General features: G+C 33.7%; 2 protein-coding genes across 2 annotated transcripts in view; one reads left to right on the forward strand and one right to left on the reverse strand.

Moving 5' to 3' along the window:
* LOC110095214 (glycerol-3-phosphate acyltransferase 1-like) overlaps nucleotides 1–3352 on the reverse strand; it is a 42682-nt gene extending 39330 nt beyond the window's left edge. Inside the window, exons 1-2 of the mRNA XM_020820657.2 lie at nucleotides 3285–3352; nucleotides 3136–3213 (exon numbers count right to left, since the gene is read on the reverse strand). Of these exons, the coding sequence (XP_020676316.2) occupies nucleotides 3136–3213; nucleotides 3285–3352 (146 nt within the window). The remainder of the gene's footprint in view (nucleotides 1–3135; nucleotides 3214–3284) is intronic.
* Nucleotides 3353–10060: 6708 nt separating this feature from the next.
* On the forward strand, nucleotides 10061–11864 carry LOC110095224 (transcription factor MYB36-like). The gene is made up of 3 exons (XM_020820669.2): nucleotides 10061–10299; nucleotides 10810–10939; nucleotides 11056–11864. Exons 1-3 carry the CDS (start codon nucleotides 10164–10166, stop codon nucleotides 11741–11743), a joined length of 954 nt encoding a protein of 317 aa, XP_020676328.1. The 5' UTR covers nucleotides 10061–10163; the 3' UTR covers nucleotides 11744–11864.
* The last annotated feature ends 9484 nt before the right edge of the window (nucleotides 11865–21348 follow it).

A 21348-nucleotide genomic window follows, 5' to 3' on the forward strand; every position in this document is an offset into this window, starting at 1 on the left:
AATTCACCAAATTACAACAGAACGTGCACAACAACAATATAAGACTATTATTCTACAGAATCCACATCAAGAAACATCATGATATTTTTTTATTCAATTAAAATCGCGTAGAACCAATTCCGACCGGTAAAATTATCGTAGAAAATACTCAAATCGTGTACAATATTCATATCTATAACATTCTAAAAGTTGTGCGGTGAAAGTTGTGTCAATACGAAATCAGGTCCAAAATTCGACTATGAAAACACAAAACAGGTCACAACTCGACCAAAAATCAACATCTATGAAAACAGAAATAGGATTCGGAGTCCTTACAGCGAGATAAAACAAATAACTCAACAGCGGCGACGGACGAAAAGCGCTCCGCCGCCTCCGAAATCGAACTTTTCCTTTACTTTTCCTTTCTCTTTCTCTCTCTTCAAAATTAGATATTTTTTATTTTATAAAATGATTTTCTCTCTCCTCAAATCGAGCTGATTTCCTTATAACATTAGTCTGATCGTCCTGGCCGATCGCCACATCGTCCAGGATGATGTGACCAAATTAAAATCGTACAGGACGATTTTGCAGGATGATACAAGACGATAATTTCGGTTTTGCTCTCGGGATTTTGCCATACACTGATCGTCCTGGACGATCCAGTCCAGAAATCATTCCAGAAATCAGCTGTTTTCAATGCACTGATCGGTCTGGACGATCTCAATATCGTCCTGGATGATCCTGGGAGAAAAACTCAAATCTGAGAAGGCAAATCAAAGGACGAGCTCTCACAAGTGTTAAGTAAATTATTTCTGGTGGTCTGAACCGCTAGAAACCCGTTAGAAAATGCCCTAAAATAAGCCAACTCGAGCCTTCCATTTCATTTACTCGCTTACTCCTTTCTCTCCTGCTCGACACTCGCCCTCGTCTCCTCTGCGCTATCGCAATCGAGATGCTCCCTCTGGCCGCCGATAAGGTCCCTATGATAACCCCAAGATCTAACTTGGAAAAATTATTTTTTTGATCCCTTAAATCAATCAACTATCAGAGCTATCTATAGTCATCAATCAGCGATAAACAGTATAACATAATCTATTATTTAAAAACATCAATGTTCACATTTACATTCATTCCCAAAAGTCATTTATAATACTCAGGATCTACACATAAATCATATTTTATATACAGTCATAATATAAAAGAATAATTAACAAAAGAATATAAACATGAAGAATCATAATAAATCTCACACTCCTGCTCTATTGCTCTGACCTGAAATCATTAACCACATATAATGAGCTTAAAAAGTCCAACAGGTCACCAAATACTTATAACTGAAATCAAAGCATGATATAGAAGTAATATGCATATCAATCAGTCAAATCATAGCAATCACTTTCACATGATCTTTGAGTCGATCAATGCAGAAACATAAATCAGTATAGAAACAGTAATCAATGCATAAATAGTAAGATCCACAATTGACAAATGAAGAATTAGTAAACAGTATAAAAGTCCATAAAGCTCAATGAACCAGTACATGCGTCAAATCTCTATAGTAGTCATCATATCTATAACATCATTCAATTCAATAGAGAAATCCTCGAGTCAATAACATTAGTCAAATTAATAAAGAAATCATCATATATGTATATCAGTTAAACTAATAAAGATATCATTGGGTCAATAATGTCAGTCGTTATATATAAAATTGTATAAAGCATTAAATCAATACATCATTAATGACTATTTCAATCAGATCAATGAAATAAAATTATAATATCGTTTGAGACAATTAGAATCAATCAATGCAGTAGAATCGTAGCAAAATGTATACTTGTAAATCCAGTTAATATCATGTGCTAAGTGTATCACATATAATCCAATAATCCATATCACGTATTCAGTGGATCACATGTCACTTATTTAGTATATCACATGCATAATATCAGTATAGTGAATCAGTAATATCAGTGTATATATCAATGTCTATATCAATAATAATCCAATGATAAAAACAGTAATGCAATAATAGTGAAATCATACAGTAATAGTAAATCCGTACAGTGATAATAAATCCGTATAATATCAATAAGAATAATGCTTCCAAACATAAATTTCAGTATAAGCGCTGGCTATTACGATATTTTTCAATCTTGTATCAGTATAAGTATCTTATATCCGTTGGCTCAGTAAACAGAGTCGTCACTCTTTGCCCATCAGCACAGTAGTCATCTCCTTATAACTCTCAATCAGTAATCACGTGATAAGTAGAGGATAACACCAAACCGTATTTAAAGGAAAGCCCGTCAGCCCACAATCCTATACAGGTCAATCAGTCTCTAACCAACGGTTCAACCAGTCTTTACTTATCTTTACACACACAGTCGTATCATAGTGATATAACAGTACTTTCAATTATGTAACCACATTCATTTTCATCTTATCAATGTATTGTATCAAACAAATAAGATTTAGTTTAATTTAGAAAATCCTTAAAATATCGTACAGTTGACAGAAGTCGTTATAAAATGCACAGTTTCAAAAAATTACTAAATTACTAGAGATCGTATAAAACAACATTTCAAAACTTTTATTGTACTAAAGCACTATTTTTCAACATCCAGATAATTTTCTATTCGATAAAAACCCCACAGAATTCAGAATACCCGATGAACAATTTCCAGAAAATACTCAAAACGTATAAAATTATAATCTCTATAACATACCAAATTAAAGTTACACGATAAAATTTTCATCAATACAAATATATGCACATTTTTTAGTAATGAAAACACAAATTTGAGCAGAAAAATATCAAAATATAATATCTTTGAAATTAGAAATAGGATATGGATTTCTTACTACGAGACGAACAGTTCTTCTAACTGCGTTGACGGATGAAAATCGCTCCACGGCCTCTAAAACTAAGCTTTCTTCCTCTTTCCTTCTCTTTCTCTCTCTAACTTTTTTTCTCTCAAAACAATCAAACAATCCTTTATATAAAAAAAGATATTTACATTCATACGGACGATATTTATGTTCATACCGGGATGATCGGCTCTATCCACATATCATACGGATGATAATTTATTTTCATCACTGGATGATGGGCTATATCAAAAAAATTTGTTCAGTTCGTATAGACGAACTAACAGTTCGTACAGACGAACATGCACCTTGTTCAATTCATACAGACTAACCTGCATCTTGTTCAGTTCGTACATACTAACGCTACAAGATTTAAAAAAAAAAATGACTTAAAAACATAAGGGTTTCACAGTCCCTCCGGTCGAAGATCTCACCCCCACTGCAAGGCTGAAGATTTCTCCCTGCTCCCTACTCCTGTGCGAAACCGGCCTCTGAGTGCCATAGGTTTGCATTTTTAGTTTTTTTTTTCTTTAAATTTTGAAGTTGTTTTTTATTTTGTACAATGTCACGAGGAATTGGGTTAGAGAATTAATAAGGATGAAAATGTTTGTCACTCAAGTGGATATAGGTATGAGGATTGATGTATTTTTTATAGGGATGAAAAAGATTTGTGAGAAAATTGCATGATAAGAAGCTTGGCACCTCAATAGTTTTAGATCATGTGACATAAATTTATATAACCATACCTTTTCATGTTTGAACCATGCAAAATTGATTATTTTATATCAATAACAACATAGAAAAGACTTGCTTATAGTAAAGGATGCTTAGGTGGTTGAGTGGTTTGACCCTTAGAGATAAGATATAAAATGAGCATATACGTGAAAAGGTTGGAGTAGCTCCAATGGAAGATAAAATTAGAGAGAGTCGCTTTAGATGGTTTCGTCACATTAAATGGAGGCCTTTTGATGACCTGGTAAGGTAAGTTAAGGTATTAGATTTAACTTATGTTAAGAAAGGTAGAGGTAGACCTAAAAAGATTTGGTTAGAAAATATTAGAAATGATCTTTATTTATTAGATTTAAATAAAAATTTGACTTTTAACTAGACACAATGGCGAAAAGAATTCATGTAGTCGACCCCACATAATGGTGAAAAAGGATTCTATCGCACAATACGCCCGATGCATTCCTCCACTTCAACCATCCAACTTGAATTTTGCTGATAATATCCCCATCAATTTCACCATCACTCTGAATAATAGATTCAAGATATCTAAAATGTGTACTCTTATTAATGACTTGATTGCCCAAAGTCACAATCCCATCACTAGGTATATTGCTACTAAAATTATACTATATATATTCAGTTTTAGATCTACTCAAGCGAAAACCTTTATACTCTAAAGTTGACCTCCATAATTTGAGTTTACCTTTAACTCTCTCTCTAGTCTTATCAACAAGAAGAATATCATCAGCAAAAAGCATACACCAAGGTACATCCTCTTGTAAATGTCTAGTGAGAGCATCCATGACTAAAGCAAAAAGATATGGACTTAAGGCTAATCCATGATGTAATCCAACCAAATAGGAAAATACTTGGTTAAACCACCTTGTGTTTGAATACACGTAATAGCTCCTACATATACATATCTTTAATGATTTGAATATAAGCGTTATTAACTCATCTCTTTTCAAGAACTCTCCATAGCACTTCTCTTGGAACTTTATCATATGCTTTCTAAATCAAAAAATATCATATGAGATGATTGTGAGACCTACAATGTATTCCAATTCAAGTAAAGTATACTTATTCGAAAGTATAGCACGTATACTTGTTCAGGGTGCATATCTTTTAATAATTGATTTCATAACTATGTAGGGGGATGTTTGTTTCAACGTCCAAATAACTATCCAAAAAGAGAGAGATTGGATGTATAACAGATTGTTACCGGGTTGAAGAGGATTGACAGATGAATTTATATAGAGAGTTGAGACTTTCATTAAAGTTGCATCTCAACTGCCTTCTTTTAAGTTTGATAAAATGTTTAGATGTTCAGGTTTGAAGCATAAAAATTAAGCATTCCTCACGCCCGATGATGTGAAGCTTGATTTATATCTCGTATTAGATTTCTTCCAAACTACTGGATTTGGACCTCATAGGGTGAGTATGAGCCATACATAAATAGTCATGTCGGTTCATCCACAGCTTTTAAAATATTTAATGAAGATCAAATGACTAGGCCATATGAAGAACTTATTTTTGATATAACATGTCTTAATTTAAGGGCTAGTATGAAAGAGTCACCAAATATAGAAATTAATTTTTTTTTAATTATTACTTGTAGCTCAAAAACTAATTTAGGATGGTTACAAAACTCATTCTGAATTATTGATTGTAGTGAAGATGTTAAGTATTAAAATTGAATATAATATTCTTCATGATTATTTCAATAACTTCATTGGTCTTCTCAAAGAAACTAATCCAACAAATAATTTAATTCCCTCAGATTTGTATCGAACGAAGAAACTAGTATCCAAGTTAGATCTCACCACTACAAAAATTGATTGTTGTATCAATGGATGTATGTTATACTACAAAGATGATGCAATAGAAGTTTATTGTCGTACCTACAATGCACCTCAATTTAAGCCAAACTCGAGAAAATAACATCGTCAAAAAAAAGATGTTTCATATTTTTGTTTATTTTATTTACCGATCATTTCAAGACTTTAGTGATTTTATGCATCAATGAGCTTAGTAGGTCATATGAGATGGCATAAGAAGAAATTAGTAAACAGTGGTGTTCATTCTCATCCATCAGATGTTAAAGTATGAAAATATTTTGATCGAGTATATGCTTTATATTCTATTGAACCCTACAATATAAGATTGAGATTATGTACTGATGATTTTATCGCATATAGTCAAGCAGCTATACCGTACTCTTGTTGGCTAGTTATACTAAAACCATACAACCTTCCACCATATATGTGTATGACTATTCCGTACATATTCTTAACACTTATAATATCTAAACCACATAATTCAAAAGTAAAAATTAATTATTTTTTTATAACTATTAATTGATGATTTCAAGTTATTATGAGAAGAAGGTGTTTTCATATATGACATATCAACAAAATAAAATTTTCTCCTTTGTGTTGCATTGCTTTGGACCATCAGAGATTTTCTAGCTTATGTTATATTGTCTGGTTGGAGCACAGCAGGAATTTAACTTGTTCTTACTGCATGGAAAATACTAAAGTTTTTACACTAAAATATGGAGGAGAAAATACTTGGTATAATCCCGTACAGAATAGAGGCACAATGGTTTATCTTGCATATAATTTAGTAGATATAAAACATATTAGAAGATACAAAAAGATTGATCCATTTGTGTTAGCAAGTTAAGCTGTTCAAATTTATTTCAGCAAATATCCAGTGATCATAGGGATAAACAAAATTGGGTAGCGGTCACAAAAATAAAAATATGGGAGATAATTGATCAACAATACATTATAGTCATTGCACATCAAAAGGATGAGATGTCAAGTTATAGGCATGTTGAAATTGAGGAGATGCTAACTACAACCCCTAGTATTGAAATACAGTTAGAAGATATGAATAATTTAACTAGCTCATCAAGTGAGAACGAGGATAAAAATGAAGATACCTTAAAGAGGAATAAAAATATTTTTGATTTTGAGTAGTTTTTATAATTTAGAATTATAGTTTTTATAATTTAGAATTATATAATTATAGTTTTTGTAATATTTTTGAATTGTTTTGTACTTATAAAATTATAATTTTTGTATTCTAAATAATGAAAATATTAATAATTATTTTTGTATATTATGTAATTCTTTATGTTTGTAATTTACTATTGTGTATTATGTATTCTTTATTTTTTATATATTATAATAATTTATTAATTATTTCATTTAATGCAGATGACTTCAGATGATGATCCTCCTCGTAGATATATCATTTGCCTCAAAATTTTCTCTAAAAAAGTTGAGTGTTAATCCTAACAGATCGAGACAACTTGATGAAAGTGAGGGGCAGAGATCAATTCCACTAGTTATACCATCACCACCACCACTAAGGAATCAGCAGCAGTCCCTTAGCGAGCAAGGTAAAAGATAGTTAGATCCACCTACTATTGTACCACCACCCTTTCCTGGGTACTTCCCTCCTCCATTGACGAGTCATCGATTTCTCTCTCCAGATTAGGCACATGCAGCTCCATTTTATCCATATTACCCCTTACCATCATCACAAACTGGTCCATCCATCGTTTCTTATCCTTCTTACCCCCACCCATATTATTACCCATATTCGGTGCAGCTAGAACATGGTGGACCATCTAGACCAGTAGAGATTGGTGATGGGGATCATGGAGCTGTAGCAGATAAATGTCAATATATTGAGCCTGAAGGCGATACGTAAATTTAACTTATATTATTAAGTTTCTTGTGTTTTGATATATTATATATTATTGACAAAAAAATAAACTTATAGCTTCAATCCTTTAAGGTCACCTACTCACAAGATTTGGGATATATCATAAAAAATAAATATGATGCTCCTTACTTATCATGGAAGAAGATTCCAAATAAAATTAGAGATATGTGATTTGGAGAATTTAAGGTATACTTATTTGATATGAATTCAAATATTTGATTTAATTTGTATTAATATTTTTTTTATGTCTATATTTTTTTATAAAAAGAATTTAGATGGTTGTCTGAGCATAACATGAGGATCATAACAAATTTTTAGAGGAGATGATCGACTTATCTTAAGGATATGTTTACGGACATTAGAAAGTCCGGGTAGCATCCAATATGGATTGGAAAAGGGGTATGGACAGATCTGAATAGAGCTTAATTGGGCAAGCATTGAGCTCATAAAAATAAGAGAGCAAAATAAGTAGAATAGAGCATTTGACTGTGGGGGTTTAGGAAGCTCTCTTTATATTGCTGGATCTGTTTCTCATACAGAACATAGATGATGACTGGTAAAAACTTTAAATTAGTTTAATAAATATATTTATATTATTATAAATATATCTTTTATTTTCAGAAAGAGTTTCTTGATCGAGAGCTAACACCGCTGGAGTTGCATACGAGAACTCACCAACATCAAGCTGACCATCAGTGAGCTGATAAAAAGGCTAAAAAAGCTCATGTGAGTATAATTTTTTGGAGTTTGAGAATAAAAATTTATTATAATAAAACTCATTCTAATATTAATATATTTTATGAATTTATTCTCGCGGGATGATTTTGTGCTGAAGATAAAAGATATATTTGATTATGAGTATCATACATGCAGAGCTGCGATCAGATGTTGTTGGAGGAAGGCAGAGGGGGAGGATATATTGCTTGGGTTCCTAAGGTTATGCTTATGAGGGCAGTTCATCCACCTCAGTATTTTATGATCCTAGTAGAGCTGAAGAAAGTGTAAGACAGAGGGTTGCAGCGCTGATGAGAGAGATAGAAGAGATGAGAAATATTTAAAATGATATGTAGACAGAGCTGCGATCCTATACAGATGAAAATCAAAAGAAGAAAGAGCAAGAGCAAGAGCAAGAGCAGCCACATGCATAACAAGACAGTTAGGTCACAGAGGAGGATTAGTACTCTTTTCTTGTTTGATGAATTTATTGTAAATTTATTTGATTTGATGAACTTATTTGATTTGACTTATTATTTGATTATTAACTTATTATGAGTTGATGTGTTTTGATAAATATATTTATGATAATTTTTGTAATTGATTATAGTGGTGTGTTGCCCATATTTATGAAATTGTTATATTTTCTATGCAGGTTTAAAGTTTAGAATGAAAATCAGTAAAATAGAGGGGAGATTGTCACTTTTTTTCAAATGCTACAGGTTTTCGGCGGCTTACCGACGGTTTGGCCGTCGAAAACTTCGATACCCGACGGCTAATATAAGCTGTCGGAAGATTACTATTACTAGCGGTAGTTTCCGGCGGCTTACCGATGATTTATGACAGTTCTCTAACGATACACCGGTGGTGGCGCCGCCTGTAATTCCTTCGGTTATGACTGCCCGAAAACCGCCGATGCGTTACCGACGATATTCTAACGGTTTGGTCGCCGGAAATATCCAACCAAACTGACGGTTAAACAATCGGTATGCCGCCGGTAAATAATCGACGGTCATCGACGTTATGATCACTTGAAAACTACCGGCGGCACGGGCCACCGGTAAACCGTCGGTGCATAAAACCGCCGGAAATAATTTCTTACGCGATTTTTACCAGCGGATTTTAAACCGCCGCAAAGCCGCTGGTGTTTTGCTAAACCGCCGAAAATCTTATGATAATCGTCGGAACAAGCCGCCGGTAATAAGTGATTTTCCCGTAGTGAATGGGCTTAATGAAGATATTATCATGGGCTATTTTTTGGGTGTTGGCTCTTAGCCTCCTTTTATTTTGTCATTTTATCTTGCTTGTATTTAGTAGGGATATTTGACTCATTTGATTTTATTTGTTTTTTATTGTGGCTCTTTGAACATTAGCGAAATTTTGATCTTTTTAAAGAATTGTAACACTTTTTCAATCCCTATATATCAATTTTTTCCCCAAAAAAAAAAAAAAATCTTGCAGTCTTAACGATCGAGTTGGAAACCTTGAAGTCTTGGCAAGTTTGCGATCCGAAGGTCTTGAAGAGCTCCCATTCTTGAAGTGTTGGTACGTCTCTACTCGTGATCATCTTACACCCCTAGAGTTGGGCTCACATTATTTTAATAAGGCCATTTATATATATAGAGAGAGAGATCACTTTATCATTGGAGTATTTAGTTAATACAAATACTTGATGGCAATCAAGATTTTTAATTTTGACGTCATTCTTATCATGCAGGACTTTTGTTCTACGTACGATTTTTTTTTTAATTAACACTGTCAAGCCAGAAATAAGAAGGGCCATTCGTCCATTTTCGTGAAAAGCATGTGATAATAATATGTATATAGAGAGGAAAAAACGAGAGAGAGAGAGAGAGAGAGAGGAAGTGGGGAGTGGGGTCCTAAGAAACACCTAAAATTCGCTGAACAACAGCTTTGTCCGAACGTATGCATCACATCACGTCTTGCTTCTTTTTCTCCGGGTGCCTTTCAACCCCTATAAAGGTCTGCGTACCTTCCTCAGTTTTTCTCACAGATCAAAGACTTCTTCTTCTCCATTATTTGAACTTCAATTCAATAATTAAGCTTGTAAAACTAAAACAGCTTAGTCTTTTATACAGAGAACAGAGAAAGAAGAGAGAGAGAGAAGAGAGATGGGCAGAGCGCCTTGCTGTGATAAGGCCAACGTGAAGAAGGGACCTTGGTCTCCGGAGGAAGATGCAAAGCTCAAGTCTTTCATCGAAGAGCATGGAACTGGTGGCAACTGGATCGCTCTCCCTCACAAGATTGGTAAGACCTCTAATAACGTACTTTATCTCCTTAACTTCTTCATCAATAATTTCTCACTCTTCTTTTATTTATTTTCTAGAGAAGATTAATGAAGGATTCTTGATCACTTTCTCCAACTAAAAAGCTGTAGAAAACTCGAATAATTAATTAATCATTGCTTGTAATAATTAGTGATGATAAATTCAGCCAATTAATATTAGTCCTTAAAGAGTATAATAATATTCTGAGCTGGTTTTTATTTTATTGGTGCTGAAAATTTCTGTAGCTGAGGGCCCATTCAGTGTTTATGTGATTGAAAGTTAACTCAATGGGAAGATGGAGTTGATCCAATTTTAAGAGATTAAAATAGAAAGGCCTCTCTTGGTTTTTCATAGCAAAAACTTCTATTAAAATCCAATATCGAGAGCTTTGATGGTTGCTAAATAAAACTAGCTATCTTAGCTCCAAACACTTCAGTATTTTTCCTTCTATCATTTAACCAAATTACTTGTTATATTGATGACTTTTAAGGCCTAAAGAGATGTGGTAAGAGCTGTAGGCTGAGATGGCTGAACTATCTGAGGCCAAATATAAAACATGGTGGTTTCTCTGAAGAAGAAGATCAAATCATTTGTAATCTCTTCGTTAGCATTGGAAGCAGGTACATATCCAATCAAGACCTAGCTAATAATAATTTTTCCTCATTTATTCTCCAATCTCTTAAAGTCAAAATTTCATGTTAAGTATAACTCAAAATATCTATATAAATTTTCGTAGATGGTCAATTATAGCTGCTCAACTCCCTGGAAGAACTGATAATGATATCAAGAACTATTGGAACACTAGGCTCAAGAAGAAGCTTCTTGGCCGGCGAAGAGACTCGTCGTCCACATCCCAACCGCGGCATCTCCCCAATGAAAAGGGTTGTAACCCTAATCCCAACCCTAATATTGGATCCTCACTAACCCTAACTTCATCTGCTCTTGAGAGGTTGCAGCTTCACATGCAGCTCCAAGGTTTAAATAGCCCATTTTCCTTTTACAACAACACAGCGCTTTGGCCAAAGTTTTATCCTCTTGGGAATGATTGCAAGCTCTTCCAAACCATAAGTACTGATGCTATTACTACCACTGTGTATCCATTGAAGCTTTCTCAAGCAACCATGGAACCAAGTGAGCAAGCCAATTTTAGTAATTCTATGATCACAAGCTTGCAAGGAAGTTTAGGGATCTCTTCTTCTTCCTCTTCTAACCTTGATATTGAGCTCCATGACTTGCTTTGTGGTAAAGAAAGCCAGTTTTTCAATGAAATGGAAAGCTTCAAAGAAATGAATATTGAAGAGGGAATGGGCTGGTGGGGAAGCAATGGATTGGATGAGAAATCTTTGTTTACTTCGTTGGATTCGACATCGGCTCTTCGGTCTGATTTTGTGCTTCAAGAGTATAGAATGGGGTATGATTTATAGTCTCAGTAATCTTCAATGTGGAGTTTATGTTCTTTGGTTTATTAGTTTCGGCATGGAAATATTATGATGAATTATCATTGTAAATTAATTTGTGAATAATACTTTTATATGTCGATGTTCTGTGCTACATTTAAGATGAATTTGTTCGTTGATGTATAGTTGTTAATTATGCATTTACTTTCAAGAAAGTAAATTTATTTCTCTTTCCTCAGCTTCTTTGCATCAATTTGTGTGTACTGGGAGTATCTTGAGAGAGTTTTTATATCCAATTTTAAGAAGAAAAGTCATCTGGCCGTTGAGTTTAAATTCAATGGTACTTCTTCTTTCTTCTCCAATAATGGAGCTTCTTAACAAAGTATCTTCCACATTGGCTGCTTCCTTTTAACTGTTCTATTTTGGATGTAGATCGATTCCTTTGTTTGCCTTCAAGATCCACTTCAAGCTGGTCACATGGTCAGAATTTGAAAATTATTATGGGAGCTTCTTCTCTTCTTTTGATGAATATATTATCATATTACAGTTGCTTTTGTTATTTTAAGCTGATATGCTCGAGCTGGTCCTGCATGTTTGTTGGGGTCTCTGACATTTGAACTCTAGTATTTGCTGTAAGATTCTGTTTACCAGTTGCATATATTTGAACTTACCTGAAGAAGGCATAGAATTTTCTTCATTTCACATGCAATTTTCCTTGGATTAAAGTTCATACACAAGACTTTGTGCTGAACGCCAATGGCTTGGAGAATCAAGACAGTTGGAAGTCTCAGCTTTGCTGTACGTTATATTGTTAATTACTTGTTAAAAATTTTGATGCATTAGACTAATAATCATACCTTCCATGGATCGTCATTAACCCTCTCAGCCTTAGTAGTTCCTTTGCACCGCTGTTCGATTGCTTCTATTCCATCTTCTCATGCGGCAAGCTTCAGCCAAGATCATCATTGACCCTCCTTTGGTTGTCATCGAGTGCCAACACCCTCTAGTTACCAATATAGAAAGACCAATCACTACAGGAAATTCAGCCATTATCGGCAGCTTCGACCGGCGGTTGTTTAGCCACCGGTAATAACGGCGGTTTATCCAGCGGTTTGGCCTCCGGTGAATACGTACCGGCGGCTCAACCGGCCGTTATGGAAGCATATGCCGCCGGTAATGGCGGCAGTCACAAAATCGCCGAGTAAACCGCCAGTTTTAAAAGTTATCGGCGCTATACCGGCGGCCAAAACCGCTGGTGTTAAGTGATTTACTTACCGACGGCCAAAAACACCGGAAAGCCATCGGTAAAGTCGCTTTACATGGTTTTGTCACATTAAACGGAGGCCTTCTGATGACCCGGTAAGGAAAGTTAAGGTATTAGATTTGACTTATATATGTTAATAAAGGTAGAGGTAGATAATGCATTCCAATTCAAGTAAAGTATACTTGTTTGAAAGTATAGCACGTACACTTGTTAATTAAGGTTTACATGTTTTTTAATAAATATTTTCATAACTATATAGGGGAACGTTTGCTTTAACGTCCAAATGACTATCCAAGAAGAGAGATATTGGATGTATAGCAGATTATTGTCGGGTCAAAAAAATTGACAAATGAATTTATACAGGGATTTGAAACTTTTATTCAATTTGCATCTCATCTGCCTTCCTTTCAGTTTGATAAAATATTTAGATGTCCATATTTGAAGTATAAAAATCAAGCATTCCTCAAGCCTGATGATGCGAAGCTTGATTTATATCGTAGGGGATTTCTTCTAAACTGCTGGATTTGGACATCATATGGCGTGTATGAGCCACACAAAGATGCTCATGCCGGTTCATCACAGGCAGCAGGTCCATTTACTGGTCCTCACCCTCTTTACCCCTACTCATATTATTACCCATATCCGGTGCATCCAGAACAAGGTGGACCATCTAGACCAATAGAGGTTGGTGCTGGGGATCATGCAGCTGCAATAGATAAGCGTCAATACATTGAGCCTGAGCGCGATAAGTAAGTTCAGTTTATGTTATTAAGTTGATTGTATTTTGATATCTTATATGTTATTGACAAAAAAAATTAACTTACAGCTTCAATCCTTCAAGGACACCTACACATAAGATTCGGAATATCATAAAGAACAAATATGATGCTCCTTACTTATCCTGAAAGAAGATCCCAAAGGAGGTTAGGGATATGTGGTTTGAAGAATTTTAGGTATACTTATTTGGTATAAATTCAAATATTTGATTTAATTTATACTAATCTTTTTTGTTATGACTAAATTTTTACATAAAGAATTTAGGTGGTTGCTTGAGCATAGCACGAGGATCAGAACTAATTTTGAGAGGAGAGGAGCGACCTGTCTCAGGGACATGTTCACAGATATTAAAAAGTCCAGGCATCATCCAATATGGATTGGAGAGGGTGTATGGTTTGATCTGAGTAGAGCTTGGGTGACCTCTGAGTTCACAAAAATAAGAGAGCAGAATAAGCAGAACAGAGCATCTGACTATAGGGGTTTAGGAAGCTCTCTTCATACTGGTGGATCTATTCCTCATACGGAACATAGACGACGACTGATAAGAGCTTGAAATTAGTTTATTAAATATTTTTATGTTATTATAACTATATCTTATATTTTTAGAAAGAGTTTCTTGGTCGGGAGCCAACACCGCTGGAGTTGTATACGAGAACTCATCAACATCAAGCTGACCATCAGTGGGTTGATGAAAAGGCTAAGAAGACTCATGTGAGTATAATTTTTGGAGTTTAGGAATATAAATTTATTATAATAAAACTAATTGTAATATCAATATATTTTATGAATTTATTCTCGCAGGATGATTTTGTACGAGCTCGTAAAAGTCGTCAATCCATTGGTGAGGGATCATCTTCAGGATCGACCTAGATTTCTGAGTATCATACATGGTCAGATATTGTTGGAGGAAGACAGAGGGGGAGGGTATATGGCATGGGATTGCAAGGATATGCATATGATGGCAATTCATCCACCTCAGCATTTTATAATCCAAGTGGAGCTGAAGAAACTGTAAGCTAGAGGGTTGCAGCGCTGACGGAGATATTGAAGAGATGAGAAAGGTTTAAAATGAAATGCAAGCAGAGCTGTGATCTTATAGAGATGAAAGCCAAAGGAAGAAAGAGCAAGAGACAGAACATCCACATGCATCTCCAGACAGCGAGGATACGGACGAGGATTAGCACTTTTTTATGTTTGATGAACTTATGATGATCTGATTATAAAGTTATTTGATTGAACTTATTAAACTTGTGAACTTGTGAATTTGGTTGAACTTGTGAACTTTAGTTATATTTATTTTTTTGTTTGGTTTTACATATGTATATATTTATGATAATTGATTGACTATAGTGACGTGTTACCCAAAATTATTATTATTGTTTTCTATGCAGGTTTAGAGTTTAAGGTGAACCTCTCTCAAATAGAGGGGAGGTTGTCAATTTTTTTCTGATACTATAGGTTTCCGGCGACCAACTGGTGGTTTAGCCACCAGAAATGATGATACCGGACGGCGGATTAACGCTGTCGATAATTAAATATAATCGTCGGTATTTTCAGGCAGTCTACCGACGGTCTCCGGTGGTTGTCCGGCGACAAGCCAGCGGTCATACCGCCGAAAATTCCTTTGGTTCTAATCATCGATACGCCGCTGGTAAACTATACCGGTTGCTTACTGGTGGTTACCGATGTTATTTTTACCATCGGTGTAACGGCCGGACAGTCGCTGGTAAAACATCGTCGGAAACCGACGGTTAAATCACTGGCCATAACCAACGGTAAACCATTAGTGAAAAAAATGGTCGGAAATGAACATCTGGTAAGGGTTTCCAGCGCCCTTTTTACCGAAGGTCTAGGAACCACCGAAATGCCAGTGATTTTTTTTAAAACTGCCAGAAATATTTACTTAACCGCTGATCCAGGCCGCCGGTAATGGCTGAATTTCCTGTAGTGAATATGTTTGGTCATGTCAATGTGGTTAACCATATTAAGACAACTGTTTATCCTACTTAGGCTTTCATGGTCCAAGTGGCAACTAGCCTAAGATCAATTTGGGTCCATTTAGGTACATGCATGGCAACTCAATTAGTTGAAATAAAATAGGTCAATTTGGCTTCACTTAATTTAGGTGCATAAAGTGACTCACTTGGGGCTTGATCCTAGTTCTTGTGACTAAAAGGAATCAAGAACATCACCAAACATGTACTCAATATATAATAAAAATAAGAATAATATCATCAACAAATATCTAACAATAAAGAAGTGCAGATGTTCATAAAACAAACAAGCAAATATGTCCACAAATACATAATAACATATATCTACAGCATTAAAATTAACAACTACTATGATTCAGTCTCCTCCTCTGCTCATGTAGCTATATTCTGTCCACTTAATTGCTCCCTCATCTTTCACATTTCCTTTAATATTTGAGTTTGTTGCAACTGCACCTGAGTGTGTTGCATCTCCATCTGCTGCTGAATTTGCATGTGCCAGTCAACTTGTGCTTTCCTTACATGCTCTAGTCGATTATAAGTGCAGCTACATGTTGGCTATATAAAAATTTCTGGGTATTTGCTGAGAAGCTGGAGCCACCAGATGTGAGACCCTCATATATATAGGCTTGTGAGCCTAAACTATATACTCTGTTGTACTGCATTCCTCCTACCACTTCTGACCAAGTGAAATAGTCAGAATATTCTATTGATCCACCAGAAGAACCTTCATATGCTACAGCCTGGCTCTCTCGAAGTCGTGTATACTCCTATGAAAATTAATAAAAACTAATTAATTTATGCATGATATCAAAAAAATTAAACTTATATACTTACTTAGGTTCTCCTCGCTCGCTCATTAACTCATTGTTGGTCCACATGCCACTTATGGTATGACTATGCTATTCAGCAGGGGTCAGTTCTCTACCTAGCACATCTTTCTATAACAAACATATATTAGTATTTATATTAAAGTAAATTATTAAAAGATTTTAAATTTTCTTACCAAATGTCTTCTGTGTTTAGTATTGGAACATAACCCCCCAGTATGAAGGGAACTATCAATGTCCCCAACATCAGAAGGTCTGTTCTGCCTATTTTGATCCATCTTCCTACTATAGTCTAGGATAACCCAAGTAATGTTCATCTCAGCCCATACACTCTCACCAATATAGAGTGGCTGCTCACCTGACTTTTTAATGTCTGTAAACATGTCTAGTATAGGAGTCGACCCACACTTCTCAAAATTCATTCTGATTTTATCTTTATGTTGTGACAGCCAATAAAAATCTTTACATATTTAAAAATATATAATAAAAATATATATTTTTGTCATCTTATGTAAATAAGATATAATGCATAACATATTTATATAATAACTAACCTCAAACTCTCTAAACCACTGTCACATACTTCTTTTGGGATTTTCTTCCAAGAAATATAAGGAACATCATACATGCTCCGTATTATGTTTCGTACTTTATGTGTTGGTTTCTTTGACGGATTAAATCTGAAAAAAAATATGTTAGTTTTCAAAGAAATTTATTTATATGTTTGAAATATAATTGGTACATATGTGTCACTGTAAGGTACAATCAACCTGTGACTCTCTATCGTCTGCTCTGTTGTAGCTAGGGTGGAAGGTCTACCTGCAGCGTATTGAGGTAATGGTGGGGGATAGTATAGCGGGATATATGGTGAATATGAATATATATATGAGGGTACTAGGGGTAGAAAGGAGTACTCTGCATGATATCCGGTGAAGGAAAGCATGGGTCTGGAGAGTGGAACTGTAGGCTACTGAATGTATGAGTAGGTAAAGGCGGGCTAGGCTAACTCTAGGTAGTAGGCTGATACGAAGAGGTTCCCTCATTACGTACAGGCCTATTGGATCGTCTTGGTGTGTCTACCAAATATATTCTTTATCAATTTCCTTTGAAGGTCATCACCTCAAGCCATATGCACAAAAAATTTAAAAAATATTAGCAACATAAATTATAATAAATATTAAATACAAAATAATATAATAATTAAATAAATGAATTACAATTAAATTAAATTAAATTAAATGTAAAAATATTATTACTATAAATTATTTATTTAAAATTGATTTTCAAAAACTATTTACCTTATGTTGATTCACTTTCATATGATGAAACTTCCACACCACTATCAGATTCTTCATAACTTTCCTTTATATTTAAATCTACTTCTTTTAATTGCAACTCACTCTCAATAGTTATAATTTGATCATCTACATCATTAACAAAATCTTTTATATTTTACATAAACTCTTCTTGATGTGTTGGTGGTATTGATATAGTCTTCTCAATAACTCCCCTGAATTTAATCATCGTAACTTTGAGTCAATGTTGTTTGCCTCATACTCTACTCGGACAATTAGTAAAATAAACTTGACTTGCCTGATTAGCAATGATGAATGGGTTAAACTTTGAATATCTCCTGCCCCACTTAACATTTGTTATACCGTAAAGTAGATATATTCTTGTACCTCTATTATGTACTGAATCAAATCACTCACAATTGAATTAATATACATTATTCTCATGACCAAGATATTTCAGCTTTAATATTTCATGTAATTTCCCGTAGTACTCAGAATAATCACATGTATGGGTATTTCCTCTTACACATACACCAAAATTTTCCATCTCACTCACAATTGAATAAATATACATTATTCCCATGACCAAGATATTTCAGCTTTAATATTTCCTATAATTCCCCGTAGTACTCAGAATCATCACTTGTATGGGTATTTCCTCTTACACATACACCAAAATTTTTCATCTTCTTACCTTCACATCAAAATTTTATTTGGAATTTATAACTATTAACAAAAAAATTGGATAATATTTCAGAGCTTTATTTGGTCACGAAGCTAGATAAAGTAGCTCATAATACTGCAAATTATTATCTTGAGTGTGCACCTAGTTAGTAGGTAAAGCATATTATTAGCATGCTTATTAACTAATTCAAGAAATATTAATTGAAATGAATAGTTAAAATATATATGATATTTTTAAATCAATTAGGAAAATCTATTTCCACTATCTTTTGGACTTCTACTGATTTTGTTATATTCCAACCATCAATAAAACTACTATAAATATTAAGGTTTAGATTGAATTTATTAGTAACAAATTTATGAGCAAGCTTATTCATGCTTACTCGAGATATGATTCAACTTCATCATAATTAAGCAAGACATACAATATGGCAACTCTCAACTCTTTATCAGTTAAATAGTGTACAATACTAGTGCATGCGGGTTCACCACTTTCATTGAATACAGGTAAAATTGAAGATTTACTCACATTTTGAGGTGTAGTGCTCTAACTTGATTGTGACGTTGTTCCAAAGTAATACAAGCAAAATTAGATTATCTCGTACATTAAATATTCTTCACATATTGAGCCTTCATGATGAGCTTTATTTTTAGTAATCTTCTAAAGTTTATTTAAATATATCTTAAAAGGATACATCCACTAATACTGAACAGATCCATCGACTATAGCCTCATATGATAAATATATGGGTAGATGCTCTATAGAGTTAAAAAAGTTGGAGAAAATATATTCTTCTCAAATTTATACATAATGAAAGGGATATACTGCTCCATAAGAATCAGATGCTCTATATTTAGTTTTAAAGAGCATAAATCTTTAAAGAAGATAAATAGCTTGACCAAGGGCTTTAAAATTTGATTTGGTAGATAACTAAAGGTAGTTGGTAATAGACATTACATAATGATATGATAGTCATGACTTTTTATACCAAATAATCTAGCTCCCTATTCTTATGATTTGCTTAGATTTAAAGAATATTCATTAGGTGCCTAAAAAGTCTTAACACATTCACAAATAGCTTGCTTCTGCTCTAAAGTCAAGGTAAAATGAGCTTTTGGTTTGAAAACTTTTTCATTTCCATCATCCTTCAATTCTAATATTTTCTTCCTGCAAATCTTCCTTAAGTCTATCCTTGCTTTTATGTTATCTTTAGATTTATCTTTGATGTCCATGGCTATATTGAATATATTATCAAAGACATTTTTCTTTATATGCATCAAATCTAAGTTATGTCTGATCAAGTTTATCCTCTAATATGGCAATGACTAAAAAATACTTCTTTTAGTCCAATTATGGTTGACTCCGTATATTGGAAATTTGTAATAAGCTAATACTGGAGAATCCATTATTATAGGCATGAATTTTGCTCTTTCAAATATTTCTTTACTCTTAATCTAGGATGAGGCAGTGACATCACCATTTTATTTTTAGCAAAAGCATCCTTATTTCACTTAAAAGGATGACTAATAGGTAAGAATATGCGATGACAATCGAACCAAGTGTTCTTCCCTCTATGCTTTAAAGTGAATGACTTTATATATTTCATATAATATGGACAAACTAATTTTAAAAAGTATTTCAACTTGAGAGCATATCATATATAGGGAAATCACCAATTTTCCAAAGTTATGATGCCCTTATAATGAAGTTTATTTGGTGAAGATATCATATGCACTTACTCTCTCTTTTCATAAAAAATTTAAATCATCAATTAATGTTTGTATGAAGACAACAATCTTTGATTTTTTATTATGTGACCCTGAAATGATAAGCGTCATAAATATGTAAGGAGTTGTCATACACAACTCTATTGAAAAATTATATGGGGTGAGTATCACAGGCCATCATAAGTAAGGTGAAGTAAACTGGCTAAATGGAGTAAAACTATTTGCGTATAATCTTAGTCTTATATTTCTTGATTTTATAGTGAAGCTGGGATATATACGACCAAAATGTTTCTAGGCTTTTGCTTTTGACAGATGTGTAATAAAATTTTCTTATGGAATGTGCTTATTATGTCATCTCATATGTGCAGCAGATCTTATAGATGTATATAACTATTGTAGTCTAAGAATTATGGGCAGGTAAAATATTCTACTAATTGGTACTTCCTTCAACTTTTTTTTTGTGATAGATTTTGATTAAATCTTTATGCATTCTAGTATCGGCATGTAATTTTTTATTGATCATCTTTATAGAATAACATACATCCATTGACACAATAATATATCTTTTATATGTTAAACCAAGCTTAAAAATCAACTTTTTAGTCTGGTATAAATATGTAGGAATAATATTATCTATCAGGTTAATTTTCTTAAGCACTCTAATAAATTAATTAAAATATTCATGGGGTACATTATATTCTATCTTGATGTTTAATATCTTAACAGCAATGAATAACTCTAAGTGAGTGGTGCACCCCTTCCATATTAATTGTTGGGAAGCATGCAACAAATCATAAAAATATTGTGCCTCCTTTTTTGATAACTCTTTTGTATATTATTTAAATTATACTCCAGTTGTATCATAAACTAAGTCCTCAAGATTAGGTCAGATATTTTCTTCCTCAATTAGATTATAACTTGTTGACGAGCCGTATCGAGAATCAAAACATGGTTCATACTTACCATAAAAAGTCCAATATCAATATTTTAGCATGAATTAAGCCTCGATGGTATAAATCAACAGTTATGTCATCTAGTCTTAGGTGTACTTAATTTTTATGTT

Source organism: Dendrobium catenatum, unplaced genomic scaffold (genome assembly GCF_001605985.2).
Source record: "Dendrobium catenatum unplaced genomic scaffold, ASM160598v2 fragScaff_scaffold_325, whole genome shotgun sequence".
Classification (NCBI taxonomy): domain Eukaryota; kingdom Viridiplantae; phylum Streptophyta; class Magnoliopsida; order Asparagales; family Orchidaceae; genus Dendrobium; species Dendrobium catenatum.